At 44.2% G+C, this 19,229-nt stretch overlaps 2 protein-coding genes, 1 long non-coding RNA gene and 1 pseudogene across 3 annotated transcripts; 1 reads left to right on the top strand and 3 right to left on the bottom strand.

Annotated features, from left to right (window-relative positions):
• Positions 1–2,665: 2,665 nt before the first annotated feature.
• LOC128200669 (uncharacterized) lies at positions 2,666–4,443 on the bottom strand. The gene is made up of 2 exons (XM_052894806.1): positions 3,295–4,443; positions 2,666–3,205 (listed from the first exon to the last, which is right to left on the bottom strand). The coding sequence occupies exons 1-2, from the start codon at positions 4,441–4,443 to the stop codon at positions 2,666–2,668; spliced, it is 1,689 nt and encodes a 562-aa protein (XP_052750766.1).
• A 188-nt stretch (positions 4,444–4,631) lies between these two features.
• Positions 4,632–9,129, bottom strand: LOC128200677 (uncharacterized). The gene is made up of 2 exons (XM_052894817.1): positions 5,213–9,129; positions 4,632–5,127 (listed from the first exon to the last, which is right to left on the bottom strand). Exon 1 carries the CDS (start codon positions 7,889–7,891, stop codon positions 5,591–5,593), a length of 2,301 nt encoding a protein of 766 aa, XP_052750777.1. The 5' UTR covers positions 7,892–9,129; the 3' UTR covers positions 4,632–5,127; positions 5,213–5,590.
• A 993-nt stretch (positions 9,130–10,122) lies between these two features.
• On the top strand, positions 10,123–13,597 carry LOC128200671 (uncharacterized). Its single transcript, XR_008252839.1, has 5 exons — positions 10,123–10,242; positions 10,382–10,567; positions 11,232–11,459; positions 11,857–12,059; positions 12,850–13,597. It is a non-coding gene; the product is annotated as an uncharacterized LOC128200671 (long non-coding RNA).
• A 142-nt stretch (positions 13,598–13,739) lies between these two features.
• On the bottom strand, positions 13,740–16,755 carry LOC128200670 (putative nuclease HARBI1; annotated as a pseudogene).
• Between the last annotated feature and the right edge of the window lie 2,474 nt (positions 16,756–19,229).

Here is a 19,229-nt window from a genome sequence, read left to right as displayed (position 1 = left end):
CGAGATACCGGCATTGGCCGCTGGCTTGGCAGCTGGCTTGGCAGCACGAGCCTCGGCCAACTGCCGACGCAGGTACTCGACTTCCTGCTCAAGTCTCAGGTTCTTTGAGACCAGTGGAGAGACCGACGTCGGAAATAGATCCCCCTCCAAGGTGTCCACAACCTGTGTGATCCCTGCCAAACCCTCTTTCAGGGTCCTTATGGTGGTCCCTTTGAGGGTTCCCTGCCTTCTTCGCGACATCGGTGAGAGCATCCGCTTGCCGGTGGACGAGACACTTCGCCCTGCGGATTACCTCCTCGGCCACTTTATTCTTATTCTCGGCGGCGGCAGTGGCAGTGGCGCCAGACGCCGTCGGCCTATCCGACTCCGACTGTATATCCGACGCTTCATCCCCAGAGGAGAAAAAGTCACTCTCATGATAATCCAGGGCCGTCGCTGGAGGCAATCCAGACTTGGTAGCACCCGCCCCAGGGATCGCTCCGGTTATATCGTCCTCAAAGAATCGATAGCCGAACTGCCGCCGACATTCCTCCTTCGTCCTTGTGCGAGAACTTGCTCTCGACCTCACTCTAGGGCTGCCGGACCTTTTGCGGGCGGACTGGACATCGCCCTCATCCTCAACTATAGAGTCTGTGTCAGACTCAGCAATGTGTCTTTTACGCCAGGAGCGGAGACCAGACGTAGACGGCAACGGTTCCATTTCCATCTCCTCAGTTGGGGTTACACACGAGCTCGACCGCGTAGACCCGCAGTCGATCTCGCCCGCAACCGCTCTCAACAGACTATGGCGAGTACGACGACGACCTAAGAGACCAACATCTTCGCCCAGTACTACCGAACACTCTGTCAGGAGTTCTAGCCCCGACTTCTTACTTTCTACGCCCTTCTCAGGCACCAACTTCTCTCCGCCCTTCGCGGGCACCGACTTCTCACCGTCCTTCTCAGACACGACATCAATTTTGGGTTTTGTTTTTGTTTTTGATATATCCATACTTGTTCCCACGAGTATGGGGGAAAGGTTTCACACGCAGGGGAGCCCCCTGCTTCTGCGTGCGGCCTACATACAACGGGGTGCGGCAGATACCCCGAGGTTGGTGCCCTTGCGGCCGATGATACTCCACCGACCCGCCCGCAGCACAGAACACGCTAACCGAACTTTTATTGTCCGGTAGCGTGCACCGCACAACGAACTATGAATCGCCGGGCACCGAAGCTTACACAAGAGGATTTTTATAGAGGTTTACTCCTCTCGGCCCATGCGGTTAAGCCAAGGCCCCCGTCCCCTCACTCGGGTGCGAAACATGACCACACCTCCGCGAGGGATTACGGTTTTTCGGCGGTGGCACTGAAACCAGCCCGGCTGCGCAACGAAGCACTCACCGGGCCCGCCGACCACTCCCACTACGAGAAGTCGCGGAACAAAACCCGCCCCCAACGAAAACACGACAAACCCCATAACTTGGGCTCGCCGCTCACCACCTCGTGTCGGAATATTAGCCGTCGGTAAGTGAGATCTCTAAATAGCGAGAAGTCACTTACCGCCGTTGCCCAGGATGCACCAGGCCCCAGCCATTGTCAGCCACCGTTCCCGCCGGACGTATCCGCACCAGGACAAGTGACCGTACAATGAGCCAGGGCACTCTTGGAGGTTTTCCGACCCAGCACCCCAACCCCTAACCTAACCTAACCTAACCTAACCTAACCTAACCTAACCTAACCTAACCTAACCCTAACCTAACCTAACCTAACCTTTTTTTTTTTTTTTTTTTTTTTTTTACATGTGGAAAATGCGTCATGCAGAGACACACCCCCGGGGGAGGGTGTGAATACTGCCGGACTCCTACCGGCTAAAAACCACATGGCATTCCCTCGCCGCGCCTTTGTGTTGGGGACCCGGGTTCCCTTGCGTAGTCCACCGGGATCCCAACGGCGTTGGCCCGCACCGGCTCGCGGGCCCCGACTCAGTTTGGGGCGGGTACGAGATGTTGAATACCCACCCCCGTCTAGGGGAAGCGCGCGGGGATGCGCGCGCGACTTCCCAGGGCCATGTTGGTATGGGGTGGGACTGCCCCCGCAGTCGTCACCCCGGCCCTGTGGCGATGTAATTATCGCCGGAGAGGAGGGCGGGACTACCTGCCCGTTTCCATCTCCTCTCCCTCCACACTCACCCGGCCTGCTGGGTTCGGCAATTTCACCGGTTGCTTCTTACGCTTCTTAGGAGGAGTGCAGGCCTTGGACCCCACCCAATGGTCCGACGGCCGGCCCTGCGCTGAACACACAGCGCACTTTGGGTCGACCGCGCACATCGCCGCCTTATGGCCTTCGTTTCCGCAGCGGTAACATAGACCGCTGCGGTCCTGCTCATGACTGCAGGATGCCCGCACATGTCCTTCCTCCAAGCAGCGGAAGCACCGAAGCGGCCTCTGCCGCAGGAGCTCTGCTTTCGCCGAAACCCAGCCTATACGAACTCGGCCGGCGACCGTCATCTTCTTAACTGCTTGCAATGGAGCTTTAACCCAGCAAGTGCCCACCCCAGATCTAGTACGTCGAACCTCTCCGACTCGCACTTGGTCCACCTGACAGCCGCCCTCCCGGGCAACCGCAGCGACCACTTCCTCCGACGTAACACTGTCGTCCAGGCCCGATATCCGCATCTCCGCGGACTTTACGGGCCTGGAGATTTTGGCCATATTCTCCGGGATGAACTCCCGGAGCTTCGACGCCAGAACGTCGGCCTTCTCGCGCCATCAGCACCTGGAACCTCTAGAACCTTACCGCCGGTGATCGCGGTGCGAAACCGCATATCTTCGATCCCCAATGCGCGGAGATCGATCCTTCTCTTGGCCTCCGCAAGGACATTCGCATACGCGACACCCTCCCTTTCCGCCTCTGGGTCCAACGTAATAATAACCGCCGCGGAGCGAGGCGGTTTCAGTTTAGAAGGCGAGGGTGCGCTCGTCTTCTTTGCCTTCTTCGAGGGGGCCGAACCGGCTTTCGTCACCGGAGGGTTGACAGCCACAGGCTGCCCTTCGGGAACACTGACGGTCTTGCCCCGTTTTCCTTTTACGACCGTCGCCCAGGAGGACGCGGTCGCCTGCACAGGCGGCTGAGCGGATGTTGTTGCTACCGACTCGGGCTGTCCAGAGGGCGCCGGTGTGACGGGCGTCTTCTTCGCCTTCTTTTTCTTGGCCCGACCCGTTTCTGACTGGGGAAGAGAACCCCGGTCGCCGACTCTAGGGGGTCGGGCACATCTGACGCCATTGTTCCAGCCTCTGGCAAGGTTTGCGTGGAGACCGCAGACGCAGACGACACCTTCTCAGTGGAGGGGAGGGCAGAGATCATCTCTTTCACCTCCTTCATAAGCGTCCCTACCATTTGGCGGACGATTCCGCCGACGTCCCTCATTATTTGAGCGCGGAACGCGCTCGCCTCACTCCCTACGACAGGGACAACATCCGCCGAGATACCGGCATTGGCCGCTGGCTTGGCAGCTGGCTTGGCAGCACGAGCCTCGGCCAACTGCCGACGCAGGTACTCGACTTCCTGCTCAAGTCTCAGGTTCTTTGAGACCAGTGGAGAGACCGACGTCGGAAATAGAGCCCCCTCCAAGGTGTCCACAACCTGTGTGATCCCGGCCAAACCCTCTTTCAGGGTCCTTATGGTGGTCCCTTTGAGGTTCCCTGCCTTCTTCACAACATCGGTGAGAGCATCCGCTTGCCGGTGGACGAGACACTTCGCCCTGCGGATTACCTCCTCGGCCACTTTATTCTTATTCTCGGCGGCGGCAGTGGCAGTGGCGCCAGACGCCGTCGGCCTATCCGACTCCGACTGTATATCCGACGCTTCATCCCCAGAGGAGAAGAAGTCACTCTCATGATAATCCAGGGCCGTCGCTGGAGGCAATCCAGACTTGGTAGCACCCGCCCCAGGGACCGCTCTGGTTATATCGTCCTCAAAGAATCGGTAGCCGAACTGCCGCCGACATTCCTCCTTCTTCCTTGTGCGAGAACTTGCTCTCGACCCCACTCTAGGGCTGCCGGACCTTTTGCGGGCGGACTGGACATCGCCCTCATCCTCAACTATAGAGTCTGTGTCAGACTCGGCAATGTGTCTTTTACGCCAGGAACGGAGACCAGACGTAGACGGCAACGGTTCCATTTCCATCTCCTCAGTTGGGGTTGCACACGAGCTCGACCGCGTAGACCCGCAGTCGATCTCGCCCGCAACCGCTTTCAACAGACTATGGCGAGTACGACGACGACCTAAGAGACCAACATCTTCGCCCAGTACTACCGAACACTCTTTCAGGAGTTCTAGCCCCGATTTCTTACTTTCTACGCCCTTCTCGGGCACCAACTTCTCTCCGCCCTTCTCAGGCACTACTTTCTCACCGTCCTTCTCGGACACGACATCAATATTGGGTTTTGCTTTTGATATATCCATACTTGTTCCCACGAGTATGGGGGAAAGGTTTCACACGCAGGGGAGCCCCCTGCTTCTGCGTGCGGCCTACATACAACGGGGTGCGGCAGATACCCCGAGGTTGGTGCCCTTGCGGCCGATGATACTCCACCGACCCGCCCGCAGCACAGAACACGCTAACCGAACTTATGATGTCCAGTAGCGTGCACCGCACAACGAACTATGCATCGCCAGGCACCGAAGCTTACACAAGAGGATTTTTATAGAGGTTTACTCCTCGCGGCCCAGGCGATTAAGCCAAGGCCCCCGTCCCCTCACTCCGGTGCGAAACATGACCACACCTTCGCGAGGGATTACGGTTTTTCGGCGGTGGCACTGAAACCAGCCCGATTGCGCAACGAAGCACTCACCGGGCCCGCCGACAACTCCCACTACGAGAAGTCGCGGAACAAAACCCGCCCCCAACGAAAACACGACAAACCCCATAACTTGGGCTCGCCGCTCACCACCTCTGTCGGAACATTAGCCGTCGGTAAGTGAGATCTCTAAATAGCGAGAAGTCACTTACCGCCGTTGCCCAGGATGCACCAGGCCCCAGCCATTGTCAGCCACCGTTCCCGCCGGACGTATCCGCACCAGGACAAGTGACCGTACAATGAGCCAGGGCACTCTTGGAGGTTTTCCGACCCAGCACCCCAACCTAACCTAACCTAACCTAACCTAACCTAACCTAACCTAACCTAACCTAACCTAACCTAACCTAACCTAACCTAACCTAACCTAACCTAACCTTTTTTTTTTTTTTTTTTTTTTACATGTGGAAAATGCGTCATGCAGAGACACACCCCCGGGGGAGGGTGTGAATACTGCCGGACTCCTACCGGCTAAAAAAACCACATGGCATTCCCTCGCCGCGCCTTAATGTTGGGGACCCGGGTTCCCTTGCGTAGTCCACCGGGATCCCAACGGCGTTGGCCCGCACCGGCTCGCGGGCCCCGACTCAGTTTGGGGCGGGTACGAGATGTTGAATACCCACCCCCGTCTAGGGGAAGCGCGCGGGGATGCGCGCGCGACTTCCCAGGGCAATGTTGGTATGGGGTGGGACTGCCCCCGCAGTCGTCACCCCGGCCCTGTGGCGATGTAATTATCGCCGGAGAGGAGGGCGGGACTACCTGCCCGTTTCCATCTCCTCTCCCTCCACACTCACCCGGCCTGCTGGGTTCGGCAATTTCACCGGTTGCTTCTTACGCTTCTTAGGAGGAGTGCAGGCCTTGGACCCCACCCAATGGTCCGACGGCCGGCCCTGCGCTGAACACACAGCGCACTTTGGGTCGACCGCGCACATCGCCGCCTTATGGCCTTCGTTTCCGCAGCGGTAACATAGACCGCTGCGGTCCTGCTCATGACTGCAGGATGCCCGCACATGTCCTTCCTCCAAGCAGCGGAAGCACCGAAGCGGCCTCTGCCGCAGGAGCTCTGCTTTCGCCGAAACCCAGCCTATACGAACTCGGCCGGCGACCGTCATCTTCTTAACTGCTTGCAATGGAGCTTTAACCCAGCAAGTGCCCCCCCCAGATCTAGTACGTCGAACCTCTCCGACTCGCACTTGGTCCACCTGACAGCCACCCTCCCGGGCAACCGCAGCGACCACTTCCTCCGACGTAACACTGTCGTCCAGGCCCGATATCCGCATCTCCGCGGACTTTACGGGCCTGGAGATTTTGGCCATATTCTCCGGGATGAACTCCCGGAGCTTCGACGCCAGAACGTCGGCCTTCTCCGCGCCATCAGCACCTGGGACCTCTAGGACCTTACCGCCGGTGATCGCGGTGCGAAACCGCATATCTTCGATCCCCAATGCGCGGAGATCGATCCTTCTCTTGGCCTCCGCAAGGACATTCGCATACGCGACACCCTCCCTTTCCGCCTCCGGGTCCAACGTAATAATCACCGCCGCGGAGCGAGGCGGTTTCAGTCTAGAAGGCGAGGGTGCGCTCGTCTTCTTTGCCTTCTTCGAGGGGGCCGAACCGGCTTTCGTCACCGGAGGGTTCGCAGCCACAGGCTGCCCTTCGGGAACACTGACGGTCTTGCCCCGTTTTCCTTTTACGACCGTCGCCCAGGTGGACGCGGTCGGCTGCACAGACGTTTGAGCGGAGGTCGAAGCCACCGGCTCGGGCTGTCCAGAGGGCGCCAGTGAGACGGGCGTCTTCTTCGCCTTCTTCTTCTTGGCCCGACCCGTTTCTGACTGGGGAACAGAACCCCGGTCGCCGACTCTAGGGGTGTCGGGCACATCTGACGCCATTGTCGCGGCCTCGGGCAAAGTTTGCGTGGAGGCCGCAGACGAGGACGACACCTTCTCTGGAGGGGGGCGAATGGAGATCATTTCTCTCACCTCTTTCATAAAAGTCCCTACCATTTGGCGGACGATGCCGCCGACATCTCTCATTATTTGAGCACGGAATGCGCTCGCATCACTTCCTACAACAGGAACACCGTCTGCCGAGATACCGGCCTGGGCCGCTGGCTTGGCAGCTGGCTTGGCAGCACGAGCCTCGGCCAACTGCCGACGCAGGTACTCGACTTCCTGCTCAAGTCTCAGGTTCTTTGAGACCAGTGGAGAGACCGACGTCGGAAATAGATCCCCCTCCAAGGTGTCCACAACCTGTGTGATCCCGGCCAAACCCTCTTTCAGGGTCCTTATGGTGGTCCCTTTGAGATTTCCCGCCTTCTTAACGACGTCGCTAAGAGCATCCGCTTGCCGATGGACGAGAAGTTTCGCCCTATGGAGTACCTCCTCGGCCACTTTGTTCTTGTCACCGGCGGCAGCGGTGGTAGTGGCGCCAGATGCCGTCGGCCTGTCCAGCTCCGTCGGTTTGTCTGGCTCCTCATCTCCGGAAGAAAAGAAATCACTCTCGTGATAATCTAAGACCGTCACTGGGGGCAGACCAGATTTGCCAGCGGCTGTCCCTTCATCTTCGAAGAATCGGTATATGAATTGCCGACACTCCTCCTTCTTTCTAGCGATCGAACTGGCTCTCGATCCCACTCTAGGGCTGCCGGACCTTTTGCGGACGGATTGGACATCGCCCTCATCCTCGACCGTGGAGTCCGTATCGGACTCGTTAAGACGCCTTTTGCGCCAGGAGCGTAGTCCAGATGTTGACGGCAACTGCTCCGTCTCCATGCCTTCATCAATTGGGGATGCGCACAAGCTCGACCGCGAAGACCCGCAGTCGGTCTCGCCCGCAACCGCCCTCAACAAGCTGTGACGAGTGCGACGGCGACCCAACTCCACAACATCCTCGCCCAGTACAACGGAGCACTCTTTCAGAACCTCCACTTCCGACTTCTTTTTACTAACACCGCCCTTCACGGGCACCGACATCTCTCCGCCCTTCGCGGGCACCGACTTCTCACCGTCCTTCTCGGACACGACATCAATTTTGGGTTTTGTTTTTGACATATCCATACTTGTTCCCACGAGTATGGGGGAAAGGTTTCACACGCAGGGGAGCCCCTGCTTCTGCGTGCGGCCTACATACAACGGGGTGCGGCAGATACCCCGAGGTTGGTGCCCTTGCGGCCGATGATACTCCATCGACCCGCCCGCAGCACAGAACACGCTAACCGAACTTATGATGTCCGGTAGCGTGCACCGCACAACGAACTATGCATCGCCGGGCACCGAAGCTTACACAAGAGGATTTTTATAGAGGTTTACTCCTCGCGGCCCAGGCGGTTAAGCCAAGGCCCCCGTCCCCTCACTCGGGTGCGAAACATGACCACACCTCCGCGAGGGATTACGGTTTTTCGGCGGTGGCACTGAAACCAGCCCGGCTGCGCAACGAAGCACTCACCGGGCCCGCCGACCACTCCCACTACGAGAAGTCGCGGAACAAAACCCGCCCCCAACAAAACACGACAAACCCCATTACTTGGGGTCGCCGCTCACCACCTCTGTCGGAACATTAGCCGTCGGTAAGTGAGATCTCTAAATAGCGAGAAGTCACTTACCGCCGTTGCCCAGGATGCACCAGGCCCCAGCCATTGTCAGCCACCGTTCCCGCCGGACGTATCCGCACCAGGACAAGTGACCGTACAATGAGCCAGGGCACTCTTGGAGGTTTTCCGACCCAGCACCCCAACCTAACCTAACCTAACCTAACCTAACCTAACCTAACCTAACCTAACCTAACCTAACCTAACCTAACCTAACCTAACCTAACCTAACCTAACCTAACCTAACCTAACCTAACCTAACCTAACCTAACCTAACCTAACCTAACCTAACCTAACCTAACCTAACCTAACCTAACCTAACCTAACCTAACCTAACCTAACCTAACCTAACCTAACCTAACCTAACCTAACCTAACCTAACCTAACCTAACCTAACCTAACCTAACCTAACCTAACCTAACCGCAGGTTTAATTACTTTCCCATCGAATATCCCGATGGAGTGAGATGAAATTATAGCGAGTTGTAAACTTTCAGTAGTGACATCTTGTGGCCGTTGGTAGCACTATTACTTTATGTGCGACATCTTGTGGCCATTACTGTTACTATTACTTACGTAGATAGCGATGTCTTGTGGCCAGCAGTAGCACTAATTACCATTAGTTCACTGGATTGTGTCTTGCTTAGTATATTATGTTGCTTGCTTATATTATTATAATATATTGAAGTATATTATATATATTATATATTCTGAATACGACCATATTCACTTTTATTTCACCAATTCGGCCATATTCATTATTCAAAACGGAACGGAACCGAACTTTTTTTTTTTTTTTTTTTTTTTTTTTTTTTTTTTTTTTTCTAAATGTAAATGTTAATCTAAATGTTAAACCTTTGATAATCGTTGATTCTACATTGGTACGGCCAATTTTGATAGTCTGCAATCAGTAGCCTGTATCCATCTTTGCTTTTGTATGTCAGCGGATCTTTGACGAATCCATATTCGCAGTTGCGAAAACAGAACAGGTAGATGTGGATACGGGCCTACCACCCTCGTTCTTGAGCCTCTTCTAGCTAGTTCGTCTGCGGCGTCGTTGCCATAAGATCCACTGTGCCCTTTTATCCATTGGAGGATAACTTGGTTATTGGAAGATATCTTATCCAGTGAATTGTGGCTTTCAATTATAAATTTGTTGTTTGTCTTGTTATTTCGTAATGCTTTTAGTACTGCTGCGCTGTCAGATAAGAATCTAATGTTAATACCATTTATTCTTAGCTTATGTACAGCTTATGTGAGCTGCAGCAGCCTCGGTTATTGCAACACATTCGCATTGGAATATTGAGCTATGTACGCCAAGCGGTATATGCACGTTTGTATTAAGGTTTAAGGAAAAGACTCCTGCGGGCCTACCACGAATGTAACTGTCCGATTATCGCGTCCGCAACGAAACACGACCGAAATTCTAATCCAAAGGAACCATGAAGTTTCTTCGGAATAAGTTATTTCGGACGGGTACCATAGACTATGTTCGTGAATGAATGAAAGATGAGAGGTCTTTTATTAGACACCTTTAAATTAGAAAAAAAAAAAAAAAAAAAAAAAAAAAAAAAAAAAAAAAAAATGAAGTGGTATACTCCGGATAAAATAAAATGTACAGTCGTTTATATTTAAATGTATGGAAATTATAAACTTTTAAAATTAGTAGTATTATATGTCAAAAGGAAACGTCTATTTGACTAAAAAAAAAAAAAAAAAAAAAAAAAAAAAAAATGGCAGAAATAGAAATTGGAATAACGGTACTGCGTGTGACAAATATTTTCGTTTTTATTTTTTTTTATAATCTTTTAATTTATAAAAGGTAAGATATTTACAAGTGCTTTGAAATGACTATTTATCGTTAAATTTGTTCGTTAAACATCAATGAAAATGAACATCTAATAATTTTGATTTTATTTATTAGTTTTTTTGTTAGCGTTAACACGTATTTATGCATTTAGATGAGTAATCCCACTGTGGATCAAGTGGATACCCTTCTGACATTTCTAGAAGAGCACCAGGAGTTAGCTCGTGGCCGCTGTAGAAATGCAGAAGGGCGAACAAGATCCAACGAATTATGGGTTCGTCTCACAGACGAACTCAATGCATTGGGTGGATGTACTAAAACTATGAAGCAGTGGCCGAAGGTAAGCACTTTTCTGATATATTTTCAATTATATACATATATTCTTTATTATACTCGTAAAAGATACAGCGATTAGTTTAACAACTTGTTAGCAAAGGTGGGCTTATGTCTCAAAGAGAACTCTTCCAACGATTAGCAAGTAATCAAATGTAGGAAACGTTCAAGAACAAAGAACTTAACATTAGTAAGTAGTAACAGTAAATACATATGTATAAATATGCAAATTTAATATATAATAATATATATACTATATAAACAAATACAATACATACAAAAGCAAAAGCATAGTATTATTATGTATTATTAGTTAAAAAGTTGAAGTCTCACTTTTCTTGAAGGAAGTAATCGAATGACTATCTACCTATACAATATTCTTTCTTTATTATTATTAAATCTTTTCTCTTCTTATTCATTTTCCTTTACTTCTTTCCAGTCTGCAGAGGTTGCCTGTATGAGATTGCTTTTAAGGATAAGGCTGCTAATTGTTTTTTCAACGTGACCTTGTAATTTTTTTGTTTCAATAAGTTTACTGCTATAATCTTTTGAAGATTCTATTTTAGTACATGATATGCATTTAATATGTTAAGTAAAACCATTATCATTTATTACAGTACAATTTTGTTATTAAATAAAATTTTCCAATACTCGTACTTTATAAATTTTAGGTATGGGCTGACAAAAAATATTTAACGAAAAAAAAAAAAAAAAAAAAAAAAAAAAAAAAAAAAAAAAGCTGCTGCTGCTGCTCGAAGGTCTGCCAGAGCCACTGGGGGTGGGCCATCATCTGCTGAGCCTTTAAACCCCATACAAAAAAAAAAAAAAGAATATTGGCTGTTATGGGAGAAGGATTTGGGGAACCTCAGTCGGATGCATGTGTACCTGCATTTCCAGAGGTATGTTGTAAAACCATATATTAAAATAGTGCTAACTGTTATCTGTAGACATATATAACATCATGGATATCATCAAAATACATGGTGATTTCCATGGTATTCCTCGTGCACTACCATTCCTGTTATTTCTGTATATAAGCTCATAGCCTTTTCCCACCTTTCAAACTGAAATACAGGTATGCAAGAACAGCTGCTTCATAGCAGAAATATGAGTGGGACAGAGTGGGTACCTCTTGCTCTACCTCAGAGCAGATGACTGTTGTTGTTGTGATTAAGACTGTCTATTGCAATATCCTGCTAATATTTTATGTGTCAAAGTAAACACATAGAATACTTAATATACTAATGAGTGAAGGCAAAGTCACGGGAAACAGCTAATGTATATAAATGTTTTTAGGTGCCCTGCTCAGCAGATGAAGCTCCATCACAAAATATAGAGCAGCAACAGCAGCAAAATCCCCAGCAACTGATGCAACATCACGGGTTCATATTTTCTAATGCATAAATATAATTAAGACAAGTTGCCTTAGTTATATTTGTACATTTTCAAAACATTTCCGGCATTTCATAATGTTGATTGAAACTATTTAGAATGATCAAGTATGTATTTATAAATTTTATGTTAATTGATATGTTGTGGTGATGACCAAAAAGATGAATGGACTGTGTGAAAGATGACGTCCATAAGAGTGCACCTAGGTGTAATAAATAGAGAAAATAGTTGGTAAGACATTTGATGACCAGCGCTGCATTATCCATTAGTTAGTACAGGCAACTGCCATATTCAGTATATTTGTATTTCTAATTTTTATATGTAGAAAAATATTATAGCAGTTTTTTGTGGGCCAGATTTGCATTGCCTGGGAGTCCTGACATGGATTTTTCAGATTGCTGATGATCAACTTTAAAGAACGTACTAAAAGCATGGAAATAAATTATTTATTTTATTATAAGTAACACTGCTGAAGAAAGAGATGATAGTGATGATATTATCTTTATATATTTTATATCTGTCTTCCAAATGCCTCTTATTATTTCATAAATTCAATTTAACTTTTATAATTTTATGTATACTCAATTCAATATATACACAGTTTTTCAATGTCAACTAAGAAGTAAAGATAAGACAGTACTAACAAATAACACTATTACTTATACTGTATTACTGATTAAAAAAAAAAAAAAAAAAAAAAAAATTATATAATAAATAAATTATTGTTATATGAAAATATTTCTGTAAATATTAAGATTATTAGTTGTGGGGGCTTATAGTCCTAATCACTAGTATATTCCTAGTCATCAAGTCTGCTATTAGTACCAATCATACATACAGAAAATAATAATGATAATTATTTAAAAAAAAAAAAAAAAAAAAAAAACTGTTTTTTAGAACTTCAACGACTGCTACACGTCCAGAGCGACGACGCCGTCGAGCAGACGCCATTGGATCTGAACGCAGTGTACGCAGGCGTCTGTTCGAAATGGAGGAGCGGCGAATCGCAGCGGAGGATCGACGAGTGGCAGAGTTAGGGCTGATTCGCGAAACACTCCAGGAACTGAATGAATTAATAAGGGATGGATTGGAGGGAATACTTATGGAATTAAGACAAATGAATAGATAATTTTTTTTTTTTTAATTGTTAATTGTTGTTGATTTGATTAATGTTGATTTGTTGATTTATGTTAGTTTGTTGATTTGTTAATATATATATATGTCTTACCAGTTTATCAGATAGACACTAGTCATTAATTTAATGCGCCTTGAACTAAGTTATTTAGTTTGCATATACTTATACAATATTTTTCTGTTTGGGTACATTTCTTATTTCTGATGTGATTCGGTTTGAATGGAAGAATATGGCAAAGAAATTACAGGGTATGTAGACAACATCATATTCCAAGAATAGCAGGACCACTTTGTCAGATGAACCATCAGTTTATTTGTCATTCTAAGTATCATAAAAAATATGTATATTTGTATATTTTTAGTAGAGATAATCTAATAAACAATAGATGCCTTTGAAGATATTTATTAAACCTCTTTCAATGATAATTTTTTAAACATTTTATGATTTGTATGTTAGTCCATATTTAGCTTACTATACTATAAAACGGATTTTTTTTTTGAAACACTAACACACAAATAGAAATTTTAAAAACGTCACATGAATGTTTTAATAATTTATAATATTTTTGTGTTATTTTAAAAAAAAAAAAAAAAAAAAAAATGTTTAATATACAATTTTGATTTTACTTTTATCTATATATACCTACATTTACGTGATTATAAAATAAAAAGATTTTATTTTAAAAAAAGTTTTTAATTTTGTAAATAAGTAATGCTTTAACTTCTAATTTGTATATACCTGAAACAAAAGAAAATATATTTAACTGTGAGACTTGAAATTTGATAAATGCACTTGATAGCTTATTTACTGTGTGCTTAAGGAAGGTTATAGACTATTCAATATAATATCAGCTAATAACATTAACATAAAAAAATACTCAAATACAAATTAATATTTATTTATTGAATCATGATTTCTGATGTTTGTATTTTATGGGAATCGAACCCTCAACTATCAAAAGCAGCTGTATGTCAAACCACAAGGTCATCAAATAGGTATTAGCACAATTTAAAATTGATGGTATTAATAAAATAATCACATGTTTTACGATAATTTCCACTTCTACCTGATGGATATTAGAGTACTAGAGAAATTTATTGTATACTATACCTAATATTTGAATGTTTCTATCTAGATTGCTCAAGCAGCTGTATTAAAGAATTTCTAGCTGTTCTCCCTCGATCAAGTGCAGCAGTGGATGATTGATGCCACACTGTAGCTGAAGGTTGCCGGGCTGACTCATTGTTTATCTCTTCAGATGACAAATCTGGAGTCGTCAAATTTTGGTCTATACACATATTGTGTAAAACAGCACAAGCAATACTAATTCTTCCTGCTGCTCTTGGAGCATAATGCAGTTCTCTAGCTGCAAGAAGGCATCTCCAACGACTTTTTAATATTCCAAAGACGCGTTCTACAGTATTGCGGGTGCGCTTATGCCGGGAATTGTATCTATCCTCAGGAGAGTCCTCAACAGCGTTTTCATAGGGTGTCATAAGGTATACCCTTAAAGGATACCCTGAATCACCTATAATAAACAATATATTTCTATAAATCTTATAATTATTACAATAACATAACACTTGATATTATATGATAATATAATATCAAGTATTCAGTGGCAGCTTAGTATAGGGTTTTATTGCAAATTTTTCCTTCCCTTGCATCAGTACATATATATATTTGTCGTTTGTTCCTATAATCATCTTTTATGACATCCTAATAATGAAAAGGAATGAAAAAAACATTGTATTCTTGTTTGTTCACCAATTTTATATGTAGTACAACTACAAAGTTAACAATAATGATTTATTTACCCAGCAAATAGGTTGTTTCTCCTTGAAGACTCTCCAAATGATCTTTGATCTCATTATGCTCCCAAATGAAAGCATCATGAGTGGCGCCACCGTAAGAGGCGTCAATATTTAAAATTTTTAAATTACTGTCAGCAATCTAAAAAATAGGACAAACATTATAAAGATATTTGCAGATAATGACAAATATGAATAACTTGAGAATCATTTATACACTATGCAAAGTTTTACATAAAAAATATCTACTGTGCAAGATTGTATTTGTTGTGTCTTTCTATTTCTATACTTTGTATTCAAAATAAACTTTTTTATATAAATTGATAAATATAGTCTTTGATAAAATATCACAGCCTCAAAAAAACGGTATTTTTATTTAAATTTTATAAAATTAATTCACAACTAAATAAATAAACAGAACTAACATATTTATAAACACTTTGCATATTTATAATCAACCCTGCCATGTCTTTATATTACCATAATAATACATTAAGTATTTGCACATAAAATGTATTATTGTCTCCATTTTGTCTTAATCAGGAAGAAACAAGTTGTGTCATTCTATATTTCAAGTACTATACGAGTACTAAAGATCTGTTAAAACATGAAGAGGAAATAAACTTTAAAATACTAAAGATAACCAGAAATGAAAAAGATACCCAAAATTATTTGTTAAATAATCTAGGTAAATAAAAGGTGTAAACTATTTTGAGAAAAGCATCCGACAGATTCTATTAAAATACTGTACTTACAACTTGAACATTCAAAGAGTGGTAATGTTTTCAATTGAAAAATCTCTCCTCATTGGTTGTTGGCCGAATTATAGCTACATGGGTGCAGTCAATACATCCTATAACACCAGGAATACCATACTGTGTGGCAAAACTGAAAAAGAAATATAAACTAATGATTATTTAAACAACAATTAACATTTATGTTGATTCCTGAAATTAACAACTCCTCCTTCTGTCAGAACATGGTTTATGTGACTATAATAGGATAGCTAGATCTCTCATAATATCATTTATAAACTTACAGCTACAAATAGTTGACTGAACTAAATTAATAGTATATATATTATAAATTGACAAAAAGCATAAAATTCTATAAAGGTTAATATTACTCATATTTAATATACATAAACATACTTTCTCTTCAAAACGTTCCTGTCTTCCCTGGACTGAGGAAATCTTATATATTTCCTCAGTATAAAGGGTGTATTTAGGGCATCTGTTACATCCCTGATGCAGTTTGAGACAGACTGCTGCGCCATAGGGGTGTCTAAATTTTGTCCGACTGCACCCTGGTAGCTACCACTGGCATAAACTTTTAATGCAGTGAGAATCTAAAAAAAAAAAAAAAAAAAAAAAAAAGATATGTGAATACTAAATAGTATTCACATATCTACATATTTTTTTTTAGGTAAATACTAAATCTTTTCATCTACAACATGTACATAAGTTCTTACTTTGGTTATTGGATCGATTGCTCGACTATTTTTAGGCAGGGATAATAATGGTACCACATCCTGACATAGATCCTCGAAGAGTTCCCGACTGAGTCTGTATTTAGATACAAACTCGAAGTCTGGGATGGATCTTTGGAGGTACCTTTTACGCATTTTTCGTTTAATCCTGCGTCTTTCAATTTTTTCTTCATTGAGGGCTTCTAAAATTCCTGCTAATCTTGCCATAATGAAACTAAAACATCAAAATAAAGTAATGCAAAGTTGTAGGTTATGTTGAACACAATAATATTTAAAAACACTAATTAGTTTAACTTTTATCACATTATTCACTGTAACACATTAACAGAATTATTAATTAATCACTTTTTTACATATTACAGCACTTATATATGTAAAATTCATACTTACGAAAATAAAAAGTTAACTATTTAGGTTTCGTCTACTTCGCGCTTTAAATCACGATAAACGTGCTGTCAAAACGTCAAAATTACGTACGAACGGATACTTCGGCAAAATACCCTAATATCGGGGTGAACGCCACAAAAAAAGAAAAAAAAAAAAAACGGATACTTCATGGTACGATTTGGGACGATAGAAAGGCTATTCTCCGTATTCGGGCACGATTTCGGAATGAACGTTTTTCATGGTACGAATCACACGAAATATCGATCCGAAATTTCGGATTTGCACTTCGTGGTAGGCCCGCTGCTCTTGAACCGTTCTCAGTTTTGAGGCCATCGGTGTATATGTGTAATTCATGTATGTTACAACGGATTGGTCCTTTTCCTCTTTTATTTGTATTTGGTATTTTTTTTTGGTATTTTTTTGTTAAATATATAATGATTATGAGTCCTGTCGCACGGAGCCGCAATCAAAGGTTCACATTCCATTGCCTGGTTTAGAATAGAAGTGTGGGGACTGTTGTGATTTTTACCCCATAGATCCAGATGCATTAGTCGAATAGCGATTAAGACTGCTTCCTGCTGTATGTACAAGTCTAGGGGTGTTATATTAAGGGCCAACTCTATTACTGTTTTCATGCAGCCGCTGACAAAAAAAAAAAAAAAAAAAAAAAAAAAAAAAAAGAAACCAGTCTCTGAAAGCTTTTTAGTTTGGTGGCAGTTGTCGATAGTTTTGTCCTCGGCCACCAAACCAGTGCACCATAGATCAACATTGGCCTGATTATAGCTCTGTACAGCCATAGAGTTATTTTTGGCAGCAGACCCCATTTGTTTCCTAGCATCTTTTTACATTGGTAGAATGCAATTGTGCTTTTGTTAAGTTTATAATCAAGATGTTTATTTCAAAGCAGTTTACTGTTTTTACCCTCTTTTGAAGTACCCCAAGCTGTAGGCTCTTGAGAAAACCTCGGCAGGGAACTCATTCCATAACTTGAGTGTTCGTGGGAGGAAACATTTCTGAAACCGCGTTGTACGCGCCCATTGAGGCTGTAGGATATGAGGATGTACTCCCTGTCGATGGCGAGCTGTACGATGGTAGAAAGTGGCCGTGGGCATCATATTGAACAATTCCACTGAGCACAATCCGTTGTACAAGCAGTAGAACACGCAAAGTGAAGCAAAATCTCTCCTAAGACTTAAGGATTCGATTCCGTTTGTAAGCCTGGGATCACCGACATTTCTGATAGCTCGTTGTTGCAACGAGTCGAAGGGTTCAAGCGGATATTTAGGTGCTCCCGCCCATAAGTGACAGCAATACTCCATGTGGGGCCGAATTTGCAATTTGTAGAGTTATTTTGAGAAATTGTTTTGTTATTTATATTTTTAATGCAATTATTAATCCAGAATCATCCAAAAGAACTGAATCGAACTTACATTTTAATGATTGATAATGTACGTTATCACCAAGGGTGTAAAAAAAAAAAAAAAAAAAAAAAATATTTTTTGGCCTCTGTTGGCATTAAAGATTGGTTTGTCAGATATTGCCTCCCGATTAGTGTAATTCAAACAGTAATCACAGACATTCAGAGAAAATTGAAGACTACTAATACGTTGAAAAGTTTTTAGCAAATCTTCCAGTTGCCATTTTTTACCAAAAATATAAAGTAGTAATTTTTTCTTTCAACTTTTTGTTTTATTCATCTGACTGATATCACGTCACTTATTTTCTTAAGTTTTGTTTGGGCGTACCTGTATCGTATTATAAATTTTATTAAATATGTATTAAGTACATTATAAAATTATAATGTTTTATTTAACAATATACCGGTAATATAAGATTACAAAAACAGTCAGTTACAATCGCCTCGTTATTTTATCTCATCACTACAAAAACAAACAGTTGACATAACCTGAAACAGCGCAGTTTGATATGAATGGCGTGCAGCCAGTTCGAACTTATATCGCCCATTCGATCACGATCTGTCAGAAACGCAATCTCTGAGCGGCCGGACTTTAATTTATTTGTTACTGCAGTGAGGATCGAACCTAATGCAATGCGGCCGTGCAGCTATTCAATCAATAAGTTTTTTTTTTGATGGGTGATATTGGAATGATAAGCCCACCCACGCTACCGGTATACGCTGGTGGGGCACCAGTGAGGGATGACAGGTAACGATAAAAGCAGGTCAGTTAGCCCATGACGGTGGTTTCTAGGGGGAACCACGTGGAGGTCGACTTGACAAGGTGTATTGAGTGAATGGGTCAGTTAGACCCTATTACTTTTACGTTATTATTACTGCCAGCTACGATAGCTACGCGGAAGCTACCGTAGCCGACAGGTAAACGTAGTTGTTGCCAGTTGACAGTTACATGTAGCTGTGCTATAATATGCCGGGTGCTCGAGAATGTCTATAACCAATAACTGTCTATGTCAACAACAGATAACCTTGCCGCGGCTA

Source organism: Galleria mellonella, unplaced genomic scaffold, assembly GCF_026898425.1.
Source record: "Galleria mellonella isolate WM207_F2 unplaced genomic scaffold, CSIRO_AGI_GalMel_v1 utg232, whole genome shotgun sequence".
Lineage (NCBI taxonomy): Eukaryota > Metazoa > Arthropoda > Insecta > Lepidoptera > Pyralidae > Galleria > Galleria mellonella.
Note: the sequence above shows the minus strand (reverse complement) of the source record. Positions and strands in the feature narration are given on the sequence as shown.